Raw genomic sequence first — 19,689 nt, forward strand, 5'->3', positions numbered from 1 at the left:
TAGGCTAGATACACTATCCATAATGTCATGTAGGCTATAGATACACTATCCATAATGTCATGTAGGCTATAGATACACTATCCATAATGTCATGTAGGCTATAGATACACTATCCATAATGTCATGTAGGCTATAGATACACTCCATAATGTCATGTAGGCTATAGATACACTATATCCATAATAATGTCATGTAGGCTATAGATACACTATCCATAATGTCATGTAGGCTATAGATACACTATCCATAATGTCATGTAGGCTATAGATACACTATCCATAATGTCATGTAGGCTATAGATACACTATCCATAATGTCATGTAGGCTATAGATACACTATCCATAATGTCATGTAGGCTATAGATACACTATCCATAATTTCATGTAGGCTATAGATACACTATCCATAATGTCATGTAGGCTATAGATACACTATATCCATAATAATGTTGTAGGCTATAGCTACACTATCCATAATGTCATGTAGGCTATAGATACACTATCCATAATGTCATGTAGGCTATAGCTACACTATCCATAATGTCATGTAGGCTATAGATACACTATATCCATAATAATGTCATGTAGGCTATATCTACACTATATCCATAATAATGTTATGTAGGCTATATCTACACTATATCCATAATGTCATGTAGGCTATAGCTACACTATCCATAATGTCATGTAGGCTATAGATACACTCCATAATGTCATGTAGGCTATAGATACACTATCCATAATGTCATGTAGGCTATAGATACACTCCATAATGTCATAGGCTATAGATACACTATCCATAATGTCATGTAGGCTATAGATACACTATATCCATAACAATGTTGTAGGCTATATCTACACTATATCCATAATGTCATGTAGGCTATAGATACACTCCATAATGTCATGTAGGCTATAGATACACTATCCATAATGTCATGTAGGCTATAGATACACTATATCCATAATAATGTTGTAGGCTATAGCTACACTATCCATAATGTCATGTAGGCTATAGATACACTATATCCATAACAATGTTGTAGGCTATATCTACACTATATCCATAATAATGTTATGTAGGCTATAGCTACACTATCCATAATGTCATGTAGGCTATAGATACACTATCCATAATGTCATGTAGGCTATAGATACACTATCCATAATGTCATGTAGGCTATAGATACACTATCCATAATGTCATGTAGGCTATAGATACACTATCCATAATGTCATGTAGGCTATAGATACACTATCCATAATGTCATGTAGGCTGTATCTATACTATATCCATAATAATGTCATGTAGGCTAGATACACTATCCATAATGTCATGTAGGCTATAGATACACTATCCATAATGTCATGTAGGCTATAGATACACTATCCATAATGTCATGTAGGCTATAGATACACTATCCATAATGTCATGTAGGCTGTATCTATACTATATCCATAATGTCATGTAGGCTATAGATACACTATCCATAATGTCATGTAGGCTATAGATACACTATCCATAATGTCATGTAGGCTATAGATACACTATCCATAATGTCATGTAGGCTAGTCATGTAGGCTACTATCCATAATGTCATGTAGGCTATAGATACACTATCCATAATGTCATGTAGGCTATAGCTACACTATCCATAATGTCATGTAGGCTAGATACACTATCCATAATGTCATACACTATCCATAATGTCATGTAGGCTATAGCTACACTATCCATAATGTCATGTAGGCTATAGCTACACTATCCATAATGTCATGTAGGCTATAGATACACTATCCATAATGTCATGTAGGCTATAGATACAGTGTATCTGCAAGCTGTTGGTTGGAACACACATGCCAAGGCCAGAGTGGAACCATTTCCTATATAATGCAACAAAACCATCAGAGGTAAATGTGATGGAACCCCATTTATTTTTTAGTTACTTCTATGTGCACTACATCAGCCTTTTATCCACAACAAGTCCATTTGATATGCATTTTCCCACCAGAGATGTTTATCGTTTTTATAATCTAATGAAACCCATGAATTGGATGGAAACCTAGCTACTGTCTCAGATTTGTGTGGAGGACAACGTAAAGCTCTAATCTGATCCACATTTAACAGATTGAAACTCTTGTTGCTGTCTTGGTTGTTACTGTGCAACATGTCATGTTGAATTATGAACGGTATCAGCTGGTCTGTGTTTCCGTATGAAATGACCAAAGGAAATGTACTGTGAGTATGTGTGAATACAGAAGTGTAAAGATTGATAAAGGCTGGGGTTGAATTCATTACGCTGGACATCTGTCAATGCAGCTTGTTCTTCATTTGTATGTATGGTGAACGCTGTGCATGTAGGTTCCATGACCTTTAACAGGCTAGAGCAACACGCTGCTGGTGTTTACTGGTTGAGAGCCAGTCTACCGTTAGCTACTGGGAGCATGTGGTTTCAACTCCAGTTGGTGCTGCTCAGTGCTTGTGTGTGAAATTATACCTGACAAGCTCTTACAAATACAATTGAATAGGGAACTCTAGCCAACAGATCACATTCAAAACAGATTTTTATTTACAAATCAGGGCAGGCAGTGCATGGGTTAATTTAAATGTAATCTAATCATCGTGTCCACACCTTTGGTTCAACATCACTGCCCAACATCCAATAATCATATGTACTGAGGACCTCTATAATCATCAAGCCACTAAGTGTAAAAATATTCAACGTTGTTTACTAATCTTAACCATACACCTGCATCTGGATTGAAGACAAATAAATAGTTCCGTAAAGCCGATAGGGAGTGTGTGTGTACTGTCCATCTCTGTTCTAGTAGTAGGCCTCTCTGATCTTGGCCTGTAGTGTGTCACAGGTCTTCTTGGCGTCTCCCAGCAGCATGGATGTGTTGGGCTTGTAGAAGATGGGATTGTCTACTGCAGCATAGCCCACACCCATGGTCCTCTTCATCACAATCACCTACAGTACAGGGAGGGGAACAGGGTTGAGACATGGCGGGGAACAGGGTTGAGACATGGCTAACGTCACCTTTTATATTCCTCTTCCCACTGGAGTTCCATCCCCACATCCCCCCTCTGTTTCCAACTGTTTAAATCAGGGGTATGGAAGTACTGTTTGAGAAGGTCAGGGTCACACACATTACCTAGGTGGCAAATGTCCAGATGGACATTGTCATTTATCGGCGTAACAAACCCCCACCTCACAACCCAAACAGTTCACAGCCCTCTTGTTGGCGGAGAGAAAACTGCAGCTAATTTCCTGCAATTCTACACATTTTGTCATGTCTTATGTGTGTTCATATGAGACCAGGGGTCGAGGCATGACTAACCCTCATTTATCATTTTAGTTCAGGACCCACGGCCCGTCTGTTGCGTATGACTGGTCTAAATAAATAGTGTCAGAAATATGTTTAAAATAACTAGTCGGAGAGCTCATCACAATCCCCTACAGAGAAACAGAAGACAGCACACTTCACAATCTCATGTTATACTCTTATACTCTATACCTGTGAGAGTCCTTGTCAACCAAAGAGTAGGAGGACTCAGCCCTCAACACCAGAGAGCAGAACAAGACAATATTTTGCATCCTTCCTTCCTTTTGTAAACCAGCGAGGGCCGTGTACTAATACTCTTATACTACCTTCTTCATTCCTACCTGTTTGGACTTCCAGACCTCCAGGACTGGCATGCCAGCAATGATAGAGTTGGGGTCCTCCTGGGCTGCTGAGTTCACTGTGTCGTTAGCACCCACCACCAGCGTCAGGTCAGTCTCTGTGGGGGGACACATTAAGTAAAACCGGTACAGAGACCCTGGCGAAACTATGGATGGAACCTGCCAGGCTGCGTTACAAACACAACCAAGTGTGAGGGAAGCCTGCTGGTCGTATGATCAAATCAATGAATCCATCAATCTACACTGAACACAAATATAAACGCAACAATCTCAAAGATTTGACTGAGTTACAGTTCATAGAAGGAAATCAGTCAATTTAAATCAATTAGGCCCTAATCTATGGACTTCACATGTATGGGCAGGGTCACAGGGCCTATGCCATAAATACTCCTCAGACAATCTGGCAGGTGAAGAAGCCGGATGTGGAGGTCCTGGGCTGGCGTGGCCTGCGGTTGTAAAGGCTGGTTGGATGTATTGCCAAATTCTCTAAAACGACGTTGGAGGCAGCTTATGGTAAAGATATAAACATTGAATTTTCTGGCAACAGCTCTGTCGGACATTCCTGCGGTCAGCATGCCAATTGTCAGGTGGACGGATTATCTTGGTTAAGGATAAAATGCTCACTAACAGGGATCTAAAGACATTTTAGAGGTAAAGCTTTGTGTGTATGGAACATTTCAGGGATCTTTCATTTCAGCTCATGAAAAATGGGACCAACAATTTCATTGTTGCGTTCTATTTTTGTTCAGTAAATTGATCAGTGTGAGTGTGTGTGTTCTGACCTTTGAAGTCCTCATTGATCTCATCCATCTCCAGAACCACGTCGTATGGAACACCTGCCTCAGCCAGGAGCACGTTTAGCTGGCCTGGCATACGACCTGCCACAGGGTGGATACCAAACCTAGAAACACACACACACACACACAAGCACACACATTAATGTTGTCTTTATGCAATTCCTCAGTCAGTCAGGGCTTCACAGCTTCGCTCCGAATTTGGAGAATAAAGATGTTTTCCACTCTAAAGCTTTTAGGCCCAGATGTGTTTCGTCTTCCTTGAACTTAAAGGTGTTCCTGACCAGGAAACTCAAGACGGTCAGTGGGATTGAAAAGCTAAAAATGGAAAGAATGTTATTTTAGAAGTCAGACTAATACAGGAAGATATCGTTCTCTCACTGTGACAGGAGGACTGATGGTCCCCAACAAAAATAAACAGAGTGGAGAGAGAGGAAGAGAGGAAGAGAAAGAGATGATTGAGGAGAGAGAGAATTATATTATTGTGAAGACCTACCTGACAGACTTGCCCTGCTCTACCAGCATCTTCACCATGTCAGCAATGGGGTACTGGGCCTTAGCCGCACACAGACCCCAACCTACACACACACACACACACACACACACACACACACGTTATAAGCAGACCAACCTACACAATCACAGTGTCACTGTAGGTAAAGTTTAAATGTTACTGTTAAAAGGTATGACTCAGCGATGCACGAAGTAAACAGCAGTGGTGTAAAGTAAAAATACTCAAAAAGCACTACTTAAGTAGTTTGTGGGATCTGTACTTTACTATTGATATTTTTGCCAACTTTTACTTCACTACATTCCTAAAGCAAATATGTACTTTTTACTCCATACAGTTTCCCTGACATACAAAAGTACTTCTTACATTTTGACAGGAAAATGGTCCAATTCACACACTGATCAAAAGAACTTCCTGGTCATCTCTACTGCCTCTGATCTGGTGGACTCATTAAACACAGATGCTTAGTTTGTAAACGATGTCTGAGTGTGGTAGTGTGCCCCTGGCTATCCGTCAATACAAATAAATGGTGCCGTCTGCTTTGCTTAATATAAGCAATTAGAAATGGTTTATACTTTTACTTGATAAGTTAATTTTAGAAATTCCATTTACTTTTGACACTTAAGTATATTTAAAACCAAATACTTTTAGACTCTTACTCAAGTAGTATTTTACTGGGTGACTCACTTTTACTTGAGTCATTTTCTATTAAGTTATCTTTTAATCAAGTATGACAATTGAGTACTTTTTCCACAACTGGTAAACAGAATATTGGGCCGATTTCCACAACAACTAAGAGTGTTGAAGCGCGAGGTTGAACCTCTGCTGTTTTGGTCCGGACCATGTTGCAAGCAAGCAGTGCACACACACACACACACATATATTCCCTGCATTGTCTTGCTTCATGCTCATCTTAATATCTGCGGTGCTGCTCGTGGTCACGTCATAACTATACATTTAATGTGTTTGATGGTTCAGGTTGATGTGACCCTCTCCAAGACATGGCAGAAAAATGTCATGTCTACCAGGTAACTAATGACCAGGTAACTAATGACCAGATAAATGATAGAGGTAACTTAATGACCAGATAAATGATAGAGGTAACTTAATGACCAGATAAATGATAGAGTAACTTAATGACCAGATAAATGATAGAGGTAACTAATGACCAGATAAATGATAGAGGTAACTTAATGACCAGATAAATGATAGAGGTAACTTAATGACCAGATAAATGATAGAGGTAACTAATGACCAGATAAATGATAGAGGTAAATTAATGCAGAAGTTATTCTTGGAAGACTAAAAACAGAAGTGAATAAGTTATGTTTGAAACTATTTGTTATCTTCTGTTCTCCTCTCCTGACCAAGGCTGCAGTACCTCTTTCCCCTCCTCTCCTTCCTTTATCTCTCCCACTTTTCCTCTCCTCTCTCCCAATACCCTTCCTTTATCTCTCCCACTTTTCCTCTCCTCTCTCCCAATACCCTTCCTTTATCTCTCCCACTTTTCCTCTCCTCTCTCCCAATACCCTTCCTTTATCTCTCCCCCTTTTCCCCTCCTCTCTCCCAATACCCTTCCTTTATCTCTCCCCCTTTTCCCCTCCTCTCTCCCAATACTCTTCCTTCATCTCTCCCCCTCCTCTCTCCCAATACCCTTCCTTCATCTCTCCCCCTCCTCTCTCCCAATACCCTTCCTTTATCTCTCCCCCTTTTCCTCTCCTCTCTCCCAATACTCTTCCTTTATCTCTCCCCCTTTTCCCCTCCTCTCTCCCAATACTCTTCCTTTATCTCTCCCCCTTTTCCCCTCCTCTCTCCCAATACCTTTCCTTTATCTATCCCCCTTTTCCCCTCCTCTCTCCCAATACTTTTCCTTTATCTATCCCCCTTTTCTCCCCCTCCTCTCTCCCAATACCCTTCCTTTATCTCTCCCCCTTTTCACCTCCTCTTGCCCAATTTCACCCTCTATTCTCACCCCCCCTCCCTCTTCCATCTCTCCCCTCTGCTCTCCCTTCTGTCTTAAATCATAGGATTTCTACAGTCTGGGGGTGGTGCGTGCGAGGAAACCCCTTTCCCCTGCCTGTAAGTGTTATGGGGTTGTGTGTGTTATGGGGGGGGGTGAAGAAGAGGGCATGCGTGCGAGAGGAACCCCCGCTCCCATGTGTCTGTCTAACGCCTGCTTGTGTAACTGTCCTGAGGTATCAGCATACTGGATAGAGGTGTGTTCTGATACTGGGTAGAGTTGAGAGGCCAGTGCTGTATGTTGATTACAACTAATCAACTATATTTGGAACAAATACCCTGACCTCTAACCCCTGGGCCACTGTAGTCTTCTATATTACCAGTTACCTCTGAGGTCTGACTGCCTGCCTATCCGTCTGTCTGCCTGGCGAACAAGCTAGCTCCGCTTCACAGGGACATAGACAAACCGCACATTCCCTGTCCGTGTCAGGCTCCAGTACAGATGTTATGCCAGGGTTCATTACTAAATGACCTGGTAGCAGATTTCAGTCTGGGAGGAGAGCAGAACACACAGACAGATATATAGATACACAACTCTGCACACAACCCTCCTACAGTGATGAACACTGGAACACAGGTGTGTTCCATAAGACTACCTCTGAACCCTTCCCAGAACTTGCTTGTTGTGCGAACGCATGATTGCATCCATTTGTGCTGAGTGAGTGAGTGAGTGAGTGAGTGAGTGAGTGAGTGAGTGAGTGAGTGAGTGAGTGAGTGAGTGAGTGAGTGAGTGAGTGAGTGAGTGAGAGAGAGAGTGTACCTGGGGTGATTATGATGCTGTTGGCCTCTTTGATGAGTTCGATGGACTGGTCCACATTGACCTCTGTGTGGGTGCCTGTGATCTCCATGGGTTTCCCCCCCGCCGTGGAGCTGGTACCGAACCCTCCCAGGATCACGTTGGGCAGGGAACGGTTCATTGCCTGGAAAGAGGGGTGTAACCAGGATTAAATCCAACATTTATATTATATCTCTATGGGGAGCGTGACAAATCTTTTGATGAATTCCAAAACCAAAAAAATCTCAAAGTGCAAGAGCAAAACTAAGATGACAAAGCTACCTGACTGGCAGGTGAGTGTCTGAGTGAGAGGCTGAGAGAGAGTATGTGTGTGAGTGAATGCGACTGAGTGTTTAGCAGTACTCACCACACACATGATGTAGGAGAGGATAGCACCAGACGAGCCAATCAGAGCTCCTACAATGGTCATGAGGTTGTTGTCCAATAGGAATCCCTCGGCACACAGCGCCCAACCAGAGTAGGAATTGAGCACAGTGATGACCACTGGCATGTCAGCGCCCCCCGATGGCCATCGTCAGGGTTACACCCTACAGGAACACAATCACAGTCAGGACACGCTTCAGTCACTAGTAGGGTTTTCCAGAAATACCAGTTGGAGGATTCCTGGATTTCCTCTTAATTCCAGTTATCTTCCAACCTCGATTTCTCGAAAAGCTGTGATTCTTTGGAAAGTTACTCAAATCTTGGAACTATACCCAGCAAACCGGGAACATTCCCAGAACATTAGCTAAGATTCCCATTATGTTCCAGGTAGTGTTTTATCTAACATTAGGATAACATCCCAAAAACATTTCAGAAAACATTTTAAATGTATTATCCTTGGAATGTATTCCTAACATTCACTGAAAGGTTGTGCACGACACCTGTAACAACCACCACAGAACATTCCCCAAACGTTCTCATTAGGGTTCCAGGTAAGGTAGTAATGCACCAGTAATGTTTTTAGAGCACACTGCCGCAACGAAATATAGGATCAATGTTCTGGGAATGTTCTGGCAACATCAGGCAAATTTTTTATACAAACATTGTGTAATCATGAGCCAACTGGCCAGGTTTTGTGTTATGAGAACATTTGCCGCAAGCTAGCGAATGTTCTGGGAACTTTTACAAAGCCAATTTTGGTTTGCTGGGTAGTCAATAGATAAACCCCTCACAGTGACTGTATGATACTGGGTTATTTCCTCTAGATCAGGGGTAGGCAACTAGATTAAGCAGTGGAACAATTTCTGTTGGAGCAGAAACAAACTACACAAAAAAATGTTACCACTCAAGCCAGTTCTGGCCAGCGGGCCTGTTGCCTAACCCTGCTGTAGATTGTGGTTGTCGTTGTAGCCTTTATCAAGGTCAGTCCCACCAACATTGTTGAGTGTCAAAGTTTTTCTTATTCTGATTAGAGCTGAATAACACTATTGGTCATTGGTGGGCTTCACCATGTCTGTATAAAACATGACATCTTTAGCCATGTTCTCACCATGACGGTGGAGAGGCCAGACACTCCAACCAGACAGCCCATGCCAGTAGCGTAGTCAGCACTGAGCATGAAGGGAATCATACCACCGACAGACGCCGTCATCAGACCGGCGTTCATCATGTGACGCCCCGGCAACATCAGCGGGGCGGAGTTCAGAACACCTGAAAGGAGGGAATACAGAACAATGTTCACAAAACTGCACCCAGAACTCAAAACTCTGAACTCACAATTTATCATTCTGAACTGGAAATTGTGAACAGAGAGGAGGGGAACGGGGGAATGGAGGGGAACACGGGGGAATGGAGGGGAACGGGGGAATCCTGGAAGGAGAGATGGTGGAGGGTTGTATTGATACATCACATTGATTAGAGTGAGGGGTGGAGGTCATGTGGAGCGTTGTAATATATTGATAACAGACCACAGATCTGGCAGGGACTCCTGCCTTCGGTCGGTCTCTCATTACCAGCGATCACAGAGGGAATAGAGAACTGACGGTTTCTAAACACAATAGAGACAACCGTTTCTCACGTGGGCTATAAAAATAACTCCCCTCCGTAGAAAAGCAACCCCCCCCCCCACACACACACACTTAAAGAGAAGATTCACCCATTTTGAATGTTACATTACTTTTGTGTATCTCTGAGTGATTTTCTATCGATTTCCTGGGTCATTTAATGTTTATCGGAGTTACTGGTGTTCAAGCAGGCAGAAATCCATCCGGTTTGACGTAGCACTGTGATAAAGTCTCTCTCACTACCCTGGAAGTTAATAGGAAGAGGACTTTTAGACATTTTAGACATACATGTCATACATGTCAGATTTCAATACTGGCTGATGTCATAACACGGCAGGATGTCTTCTCTCAAATGACTCAATGATCAGATTTTTTGCGATATTCCTACCTTCGAGAAATTAAGAATTTAACAGAGCGTTTAGCACATTTCTTCTATTTGTCTGCCTCTTCAGTCCAGGGTGCATTGCATGGTGCCGTTGCGAATGTCAAACTCCACTCTGAGGCACATCGATCTGCAGGTTGAACAGGTGAGATTGTAGACTCCTTAAATTGATAGTGCAGTTTGTTTTGGCAATTTTACAGCCAACTAGCTACTTCATATACTGATCTTGTCTTTGTTATTATTGTGTGTAGTTAAGTTTGCTAGCTAGCCAGCCAGCCCATAGAGAGCATTGCATTGTGGATTTGGTAGTCGACTTGAGCTGCAACATATTTCCACGTAGATTTTTACGTTTCTACCAACCTTATTATAAACACCAAAATGAAACATTTGATCATGAAAAATATTGCTCTCACATATGTGTTACTTAACACTATACATTGTAGTGGTTTTGGGTGGATTTTTCCTTTAACAGCTGTTACCTTACCAACATAGAACTCCTACAAGCCTCCCGGCACTTCCACTCTGTCAGGCACGCAATAATCAGCCACACACACACACACACACACACACACACACACACACACACACACACACCATCCTGGCCTGGATTTCCCATGGGATCTTGGGCTTTGGCTAGATCAAAGGAGGCAATCAGTACCACAGGACAGAGAGCTCAGAGAGAGAGAGTGTGTGTGTCTGCGTCCCTGCATCCACGTGGGTTAATGGCGGTCTACAGTACCTTGCAGCTTGCCATAGGCCACCAGTGACCCGCTGAAGGTGACCCCTCCGATGTATGTGCCGAGGTAGGCCACAGTCTTCACCATGTTGGCTGCAGGGTGTACGTCCAAGTGAGGGTACTCGATCATGTACTCTGCCACACAGGTCAGCACTGCAGCCAGACCCACCAGGCTGTGGAAGGCAGCTACCAGCTGGGGGAGATCGGTGATCTCAATACGCTTGGCAATGGTCAGACCTGGGGAAGCAGAGTAGCAGAGGGTCAGAAACACGGAGTAGGGCACAGGGGGAAAACAGACACCTTCACATTAGAGACCTTCAGTTCTATACAGGTACCGATGGCTGTAGGTCCTAGCAGTTGATTTGGAATTCAGCAACAACAACAAAACAGCCCTGAATCTCTGAAGGACAAATGTATAAGACATTTTCTATGGAAGTATTTTCTCCTGGTCTCAGTGCTTCACATAGAGTTGGACTAACTCCTAGTGCTACAACATACTGTATTTGCTGGGAAGGCAACCATCTGGACTGAATTACTTTTGTATTCATATTGGGCATTAACATCAGAAGTAACAGAATAGTCTAGAGGCACGCTCTGAACAGTGTTGTCAAAAACCCTAATAAAATAACAACTAGTTCTCTAAAAGGATAATATTACTAATATCAGACTGCATAAACACACATGCCCTGTGTGTGTGTGTGTGTGTGTGTGTGTGTGTGTGTGTGTGTGTGTGTGTGTGTGTGTGTGTGTGTGTGTGTGTGTGAGAGAGACAGCTGCCAGGGCCTAAGAGAATAATAACATCATATCAGTATAACACACCACTACTAAAGTACACACACACACCTAAAGTACTCTGACACCATGAAGATATCAGAACATGTATATCTGTCAATCCAGATCGCATGATGGATCGTCCATCATAGTTTCAATAATTCACACTCATTTTCCAAAGACTTCAGAAATAATATGCAAAGTCAATAACATGTAAAAACCTTAATCATGGTTTTATACACTTAAACAAATGTGGAATGGTGTATGAGATCAGATATCTATCTGCCTGTGTTGTCCAGACCAAAATCCTCATCACCAATGGCAAAAGGAAAAGCTCAGAGGTAGAAACATGGCATCTTGCTGGAAAAGTTGACTTGGGCCCGTTTCCCAGACACGGATTAAGCCTGGTCTTTGAGGAAGGGCCTACTTACCCAGGGTCTTCTGGTGACCATGGGCTTTTTACGTTTCCATTTCAATCATAAAACCTTTTTAGATGTTTAAACACACTTTAAAGACATGTTGATTAGATTTGAGATGGTGTGTATCTGTATATGGCTGTGTGATGGTGTGTATCTGTATATGGCTGTGTGGTGTGGCAGGTCCACCTACCCAGGGTTCCTCCGGTGGCCATGGCGGCACTCATCTGTGCCAGCAGCTCAGGAGAGGGCTTCAGGGAGCCCAGGGTGGCAGCGATGCCCCCTGCTACCCCCATCATGCCCAGGGCATTACCCAGACGACTAGTGCCCTGTGAAGACAGCCCTGCCAATGCTCCCACACAGCACATACCAGACCCCAGGTACATCATCTGGAACACACAGTGATACACAACATAAAACACCTACACAACATAAAACACCTACACAACACAATTGGCTTCCTAACCCCAGGTAGTTACATCATTTGTAGAACAGCACTTCAACAACAACAGCACATCAGTGTCACCTGCTCGATGTGGTAGCCAGCAGCCACAGAGGCCCCGTAACCTCCTATGAAGACTCCTATTGGTAGACCGTACAGGTAGTTGTACTCTGGAGGGTCTGTAGGACGTTTAAACATGTCCAGCATCCTCTGGGTGATCATGAACCCACCTGGGAGGACAGAGACCGGTAGAGACAGTGAGTGCTTGCTTGTGTGTGTGAGTGTGCGCATGTGTGCATGTGTGTGTGTGTGCCAGACCTGCGATGTTGATGGAGGAGACGAAGGCTGCAGCCAGAGCCAGGCCCTCGGGGAAGGAGGAGGGGTGGAGACCTCCCCCATCAGGACCAGACCACCCACAGCAGTCAGACCTGCCACGGGAGAGAAGACAATATGTTCACACACCTTGTTCAACGTCCAGGTGCTTGAAGGAGTAAAGAAATGGAATGATGTAACAGTTTCTGCAGGGGTTTCTTAGAGGGAGAAAATAAGCAGAGGGCTTTGTTACACTACAGACACACCCAGTATGGAGAACAGGGTGACCATTACCTGCTGACACACCAGGGTCCTATTCACTAGACACCAAACAGCTGAAAACTGACCCACACGAGGAGGGACGGACAAAGTCTGTCTAATAAGTGCTCGTTTTTCATTGCAAAGCGTTTTAATACATTTTACTAAGGTGTGCACAAATAAATAGGACCCAGCAGTGACACTATTTGAGCCCTGACCTCTGACCTGAGATGGCATTGGTGACGGACATGAGGGGTGAGTGGAGGGCGGGGGTGACGCCCCACACCGTGTGGTACCCCACGATGCCGGCCAGGCCGAAAGTAGTGACCATCTGGGTAAAGGCTGAGTTGGGCGCCGCCAAGCCCAGCGCCAGACATGTAGAGAGACCTGGAGACAGGAGAGGACAGCAGAGAGGGAGGGAGTTAGAGTGTGTGTGTGTGTGTGTGTGTGTGTGTGTGTGTGTGTGTGTGTGTGTGTGTGTGTGTGTGTGTGTGTGTGTGTGTGTGTGTGTGTGTGTGTGTGTGGTGGTGTGTGTGGTGTACGGTGTGTGTCTGACCTGCGGTGTAGACACCAGCGTTGGTCAAGGTCTTCTGGAAAGGTGAGACCACGGCTGCCTTCTCTGCCGCTAGCTCTGCTACACTTCTCTGTTTGACTGGAGCGGCCGGGGGTTGTGTCTTAGGTTGGGGGGATGGGAACAGGCTCTTGCCTTCCTGGAGATGTGACAAACACAATGTGAGAAACACACAATGTGATAAAAACACAAGATGAAAAATACACGTTTTTAGAAATCCACATGACAAATATACACATTGAGAAACACGTGAGCAATTGAGGAATATTCCAAATGGAAGGTTATTGTTAGAAATGGAGGGATCCTGTCATGATTTCATTGAAACCTTGCTTTTTAAAAAGTGAGTTTCTACGGCACCAAGGTTGAAAATAAGAGACTGACCAATCACGTGCAAGTTGAGGTTCTTAACTAGAAGACAGGATTCTTCATGTCACCTAAGGGACCTGAGTAACAACCACGGGGATATAACGATGGAACATAGCTAGCGAGAAAAATCACATTTAAATAGCATGAATAATTCTTTGTTTAATACGTGGTAAGGTGACACACCTCGTGCTTTCTCTGCTTCTCTAGTCTGCCGTAAATACTGTCAAAATGTCCAAACTTTCAAATCAAGACATTCCTGGAAAAGTGCATTTAAAAAAAATATTTCATAACTAGCATTCCTGTTTCTCACGTAAACTGTGCTATGTGCAGCCAGCTGGATTCCAGCTGAGAGAATATAGCAGGGTGGCTTATGGGTCATGGTGACGCTTCACTCAGAAATAACAGCATGCATCTCAAATGGCACCCTACTTCCTATATAGGGAGCAACTTTTGACCAGGGCCCATGGGATGCCATTTGGGAGGCAGAGAAAGTCTGAGCATGAAGGGACGTGGACTCTTCAACTCATTCAACAGAGAATATCTGCCAAACTTTGATTTTGGAGTGAAATATCACATTTAAAACTCCCTGCTTTCTTCAGTCTCAGTGTGACTGATTCACCTACTTTGTAGCTCTTTACTTATCGTGTCAATTAAAACAAAACCAAATCCAACCTTCTTTCACAGGAGAAGACAGTATTTGCACCCACAATTTGACGGGGAAAAAAATACTACCAACCTCAAGAGACATCTGAAAGAGAGTCCTCACAATATATACATTCAGGTAATAACAGATTGTTAATGCTAGTTAAGTAGTAACTAACTATGACAGAACTTTGATTACAATACACTACAGTATGTCAAAGGCTGTGATGTATCATCTGCTGCAGAGTAATGTGTTCTGACAATCTGGCTGTTGGGAAAAGAATCTACAATAAAATTTTATGCAGAAAAATATGTTGGTAGGACAAGGCTGTGTGTGTTTGTGCACATGGAAGTCAGTGATTTATGTTTACTAAAGGTTAATGAGATAATGGAAATGGGACGACTAAAATGGGACTACATCAAAAGGGCATTTAGTTGACTAAAATGGGACTACATCAAAAGGGCATTTAGTTGACTAAAATGGGACTACATCAAAAGGGCATTTAGTTGACTAAAATGGGACTAAATCAAAAGGGCATTTAGTTGACTAAAATGGGACTAAATCAAAAGGGCATTTAGTTGACTAAAATGGGACTAAATCAAAAGGGCATTTAGTTGACTAAAATGGCCCATTGTTTTATTCATTTTGACAATAACTAGACTAAATCATTATTCAAATGACAAAAATGTGACGTAATGATATTTGTGTCAAAATGAACTAGACAAAACAATAAATAAAAGGGTCCCAAAATGGACATATTCTACATAAAGTATCAACAGAGACACATACTACACACCTGCATGACCATGGTTCCTCTGATGACGTGGTCCAGTGTCCCGTGATCAAACTCTTCTTTGGGCTCAAAGTGGAAGTAGTCTTTGTCTGGGCTGATGGTGATAAGCACAATTAAAAACATTAATATATCACATTTATATACTGAACCACCTTTATCAAACTCCAGTCCTTTTAGACTTGGCCAGGAACAACTCAGGGTCTGTGGGGCTATAACATAGGCCAGGTGTTTTTCCTGGTCAGGTAACGTGATCGGTCCTAGGGAAAACTACTGTCCCTGTCCATGTCTAGTAGTATTATAAAGTGTCCATCTATCCATCCAAAACCTGTCCACCCACCCGTCTCTTTACCTGATGGCCTTGAGCAGTTTGAGCACGTTGTTGGAGTACAGGGTGCTGGCCTGGGTGGGCATGCGGCTGGGCAGGTCCGTGAAGCCGATGTGTGTCACACCCTGAGGAGAAACACACACAGTTCTCAGTTACACACACACAAGCTCCAACTATACACACTCTAGGGACAGTATTATTCTTCCAGAACTGAGGTGGTCTCCCCACCTTGTGTACGTGCAGCTCTCCAGGCTTGGTGGTCTCAATGTTTCCTCCAGCCTCAGCAGCCAGGTCCACCACCACAGAGCCATCCTTCATAGACTCCACCATCTCTGTCTTGATCAGGATGGGAGCTCGCTTCCCTACAGACAGAGGGCATGGTCACAGATCATTATAGAAAGGGAAATTATTAGGATAGAAAGAGTGGAATGATATTCATGGTGAGAGAAAGGAGGGAGAGACGTAGGAGAGAAACAAAGAGAGGAGAACAAGCAGACAGAGTATGAATGAATGAATGAATGAGATACCGAATGAATGAATGTTCACCTGGGATGAGAGCAGTACTGATGAGGATGTCCACGTCTTTACACTGCTTGGCAAACAACTCCATCTCAGCTGCAATGAACTCTGGGGACATCTCCTTGGCGTAACCTCCAACACCATCCCCGGACTCCTTAATGTGCACCTCCAAAGGCTCCGCCCCGAACGACTTAAACTGTTCCAGAGCTGCTGGTCTGAGGGTGGATACAGAACATCATCAATACTGTACCTGGTATCGAAGACTAACTACAACTCATCTGGTACTGCAACTCACCGGGTATCAAAGCCTCTGACGATCGCTCCCATAGACTTGGCGGCTCCAGCTGCAGCCAAACCAGCCACTCCACCTCCGATGACCAGGACCTGGAAGGGTTAACAAGATGGCGGTCAGAGATACAGCGACGTTACATTGATCCCACAGACTCTGCAGTCCTGGTGACAGGTTAGTCAAAACACTATAATATAGTTCATGCTCTGAGACGTCACAGTTGTTCAGTTTTGACAGGTACATTCACATTGATCTAGTTGATATAACTGTTATAGAAGGACTTACCTTGGCTGGGGGGACTTTCCCTGCTGCTGTGATCTGGCCGGTGAAGAATCTGCCAAAGTGGTTAGCAGCCAGAACAACAGCCTTGTACCTGCAGGACACACACAGTTCTATGAACACATTGAACCAGTTTCAGAGCTGGAGGCCAAGACATATGCGTTACTGTGTGTGTACGTATGCGTGTGTGTCTGCATGTCTGGGTCTTTGTGCAGGTCTCCCCTTACCCTGCAATGTTAGCCATGGAGCTGAGTGCGTCGTAGCCCTGTGCGATGGTGACTCGCGGGACCTGATCCATGGCCAGCACGGTGGTCTGACTCTGGGCCAGCTTCTCCATGAGATCAGGATTCTGGGCTGGGTAGATGAAGCTCACCAGGGTGGATTTAGGCTTCAGCAGCTCTGACTCATGTTTGCCAGTAGCCTCGTTCAACACTGGAGCTCTCACCTGGAGAGAAATTTCAAGAGAGATGATGGGTCAGAGGTTACCAGGGGCCAACAATGTCTAAGAGATTGAAATGTTTATTTTGTTTCCTCTACTAGCTCAAACAACCAGCAACAATGATTTACTCAGACTTTACCAGTGTTATCCCATACCTAATACTTTGGAAGGGCAAAACTCATTCCTCACTCAATTTGTTATGTAAAACTCCCATTCACATACTATAAGTGTGAAGTATGGTTTACAATAAAGTTACATTTCAACATGTGTATATGTGAAGTTAGGATCTGGCCCTCAATAGTTCAGTACACATTTTGTTTCCTAACAGCACGTGCGAGGGGATCTGCCTGAGCTAGGAGCTGTGTGGGATAACTAATCTTGATCTCATTATGAGTAGTTCATGGAATGCAAGATGATCTGTAGATCCATGATTCTGCACAGAGCCTTGATTAGGCCGATCCTCTCAGATGTAACTCTGCAGCCCTGGGTTCAAGTTAACTCCCTGCCCAGTATTGACCACACTGAGTTTGAGTTTAGTTTGAGTTCCATAGCCCAGTACTGACCTTGAGGACCAGGTCAGATCCGAAGGCCCCGTTAGTGTCTGTGATGGAGGCCCCAGCGTTTATGTACATTTGGTCAGAGAACTTAGCGTGGTCTCCTGCTCCAGACTCCACCTGGACGTTGAAGCCCTGTTTGACGAGCAGCTCCACCCCGCAGGGGACACAGCCACACGACGCTCATTCTTAAAGATCTCCTTAGGAACTCCTACCACCAGGTCCTTATACAGCCGTCCTGCATCAACACACACAACCTCCTTTTAACAAACACTTGACGACAACCACATAAGATACAACACACCTCGGGGAAAAACAATGGGCGTGATTTACACACACTGAATCAGTGCGCACACACAAACACACCTGTTCAGATACATGAGTGGAAGACATGAGTATAGCATTACAATTAACAGCATGAAGAGTAACCCAATTATGAGTTCAGAAAACAATGCTGTTTGCCGTTATCAAGACAAGGTGAGAATCTGGGAGAGACTGACAGGTTCAGGGTAAAAGAGGCTGCAGATGAGCGTGTGGAAGAGGCAGGGAAGGGAGTAAGGAAGAATGGAAGTGAGGCAGGGACTAAGGCAAGCTGTAGTGTACTAGGCCGTAGTGACTACTACCGTAGTGTGTGTAAGTTAGACTAAAAGACAGTGTAGTTCTGCAGCAGAAAGTGAGTTGGGCCGGCGAGGCCGGTGGAGAGTCGGGTTTCACATATCAGTCCTTACACGGTGTGGTGACCTCCCCGGCACAGAAACATTATTAGCAGCTGGTTGGCTGCGAGCCAGTACCCACACCACGACGAGGCCTGCTGTCTGTCACACACAGACCTAAACCCTGCTCTGCTAAATTTCCCAGTAACACACAAAACTTCCACAAACACACACAACATACACTCCAGCACAGCTACCTCAGTCAGTGACAACACAGGGTAGTGTTTATAAAAAGTCGATCTGCCACGGAACAGCAGAATACACATTTCACCTTTAACTGACCTCTCTTACATGTTCTCTTTGCAGGTTAGCAACAGAGAGTGGAGTTAGCCACGGTCATGTTAGCACCCCATAGAAATGTTAGCTAAGTTGATTCACGGTCCTATTGTTTCCTATTTCAACAAATTCCCTATCAACCCCTATTCCAAACACAACCGCCACTGCTCTGTGGGAGTTTTTCCACTCCTCCAGCCAGGGGAGAAAATGTCCTTAACTGAACTGCTGTTTAGTTTCCCAATGCCTTTAGTAGGATAGAGAGGAGAAGCTATAAAACAACAAGCAGCCAGGCCTAGACTGCCTACTGTGGCACAAATACAGATAAGACAGTTATCAGAAGACAGTGTTAAGGAGTTTGTGTGTTTGTTAAGGAGTTGTAGTTATGTCCTACCTTTAGCAGGCTCACAGTTCCAGAGCTGTGGGAAGGTCCTGAAGGCCCGTCGGCCAGGTGTGTGGTGGCGAACACCTTGCTGGAGCAAGGTGACAGTGGATCCGCAGCAGGAGACACAGCGCAGCAGAGAGGACATGACTAGTGCTGCTGAGGGACAGGCCTGTAGCTGTACCTCTGGTCAACAACACCTAGAGACACAAACAGTTGTGTGTGTGTTGCAGGTGAGGACGTCTTCTAACACTACGTCTGCTTGCTGCTTCCTCAGCCAGACTTGCTTATCTTAACTGCCCCCGGAAAGTCCTGAACACACACACACACACTTTCTCTTCAGCTGCTGGGCCTAGCGACGGCAGTGTGACATTTCAGCTGTGCAGGACAGGACACGGGGCTGTATACACACTACACAAAGCTACGCGAGATCTG

General features: G+C 44.2%; 1 protein-coding gene across 1 annotated transcript; it reads right to left on the reverse strand.

Moving 5' to 3' along the window:
* Positions 1 to 2,547: 2,547 nt before the first annotated feature.
* nnt2 (nicotinamide nucleotide transhydrogenase 2) lies at positions 2,548 to 19,669 on the reverse strand. The gene is given in 24 exon segments (XM_046345550.1): positions 2,548 to 2,972; positions 3,669 to 3,784; positions 4,469 to 4,587; positions 4,977 to 5,058; positions 7,771 to 7,930; positions 8,153 to 8,308; positions 8,310 to 8,333; positions 9,278 to 9,438; positions 10,913 to 11,146; positions 12,290 to 12,485; positions 12,623 to 12,768; positions 12,857 to 12,937; positions 12,940 to 12,966; positions 13,334 to 13,495; positions 13,665 to 13,818; positions 15,485 to 15,575; positions 15,831 to 15,931; positions 16,035 to 16,168; positions 16,353 to 16,540; positions 16,621 to 16,709; positions 16,900 to 16,987; positions 17,121 to 17,338; positions 17,896 to 18,124; positions 19,267 to 19,669. Coding segments are annotated over 23 exon segments (2,943 nt in total). The 5' UTR covers positions 17,965 to 18,124; positions 19,267 to 19,669; the 3' UTR covers positions 2,548 to 2,825.
* Between the last annotated feature and the right edge of the window lie 20 nt (positions 19,670 to 19,689).

Source organism: Oncorhynchus gorbuscha, linkage group LG04 (genome assembly GCF_021184085.1).
Source record: "Oncorhynchus gorbuscha isolate QuinsamMale2020 ecotype Even-year linkage group LG04, OgorEven_v1.0, whole genome shotgun sequence".
Lineage (NCBI taxonomy): Eukaryota > Metazoa > Chordata > Actinopteri > Salmoniformes > Salmonidae > Oncorhynchus > Oncorhynchus gorbuscha.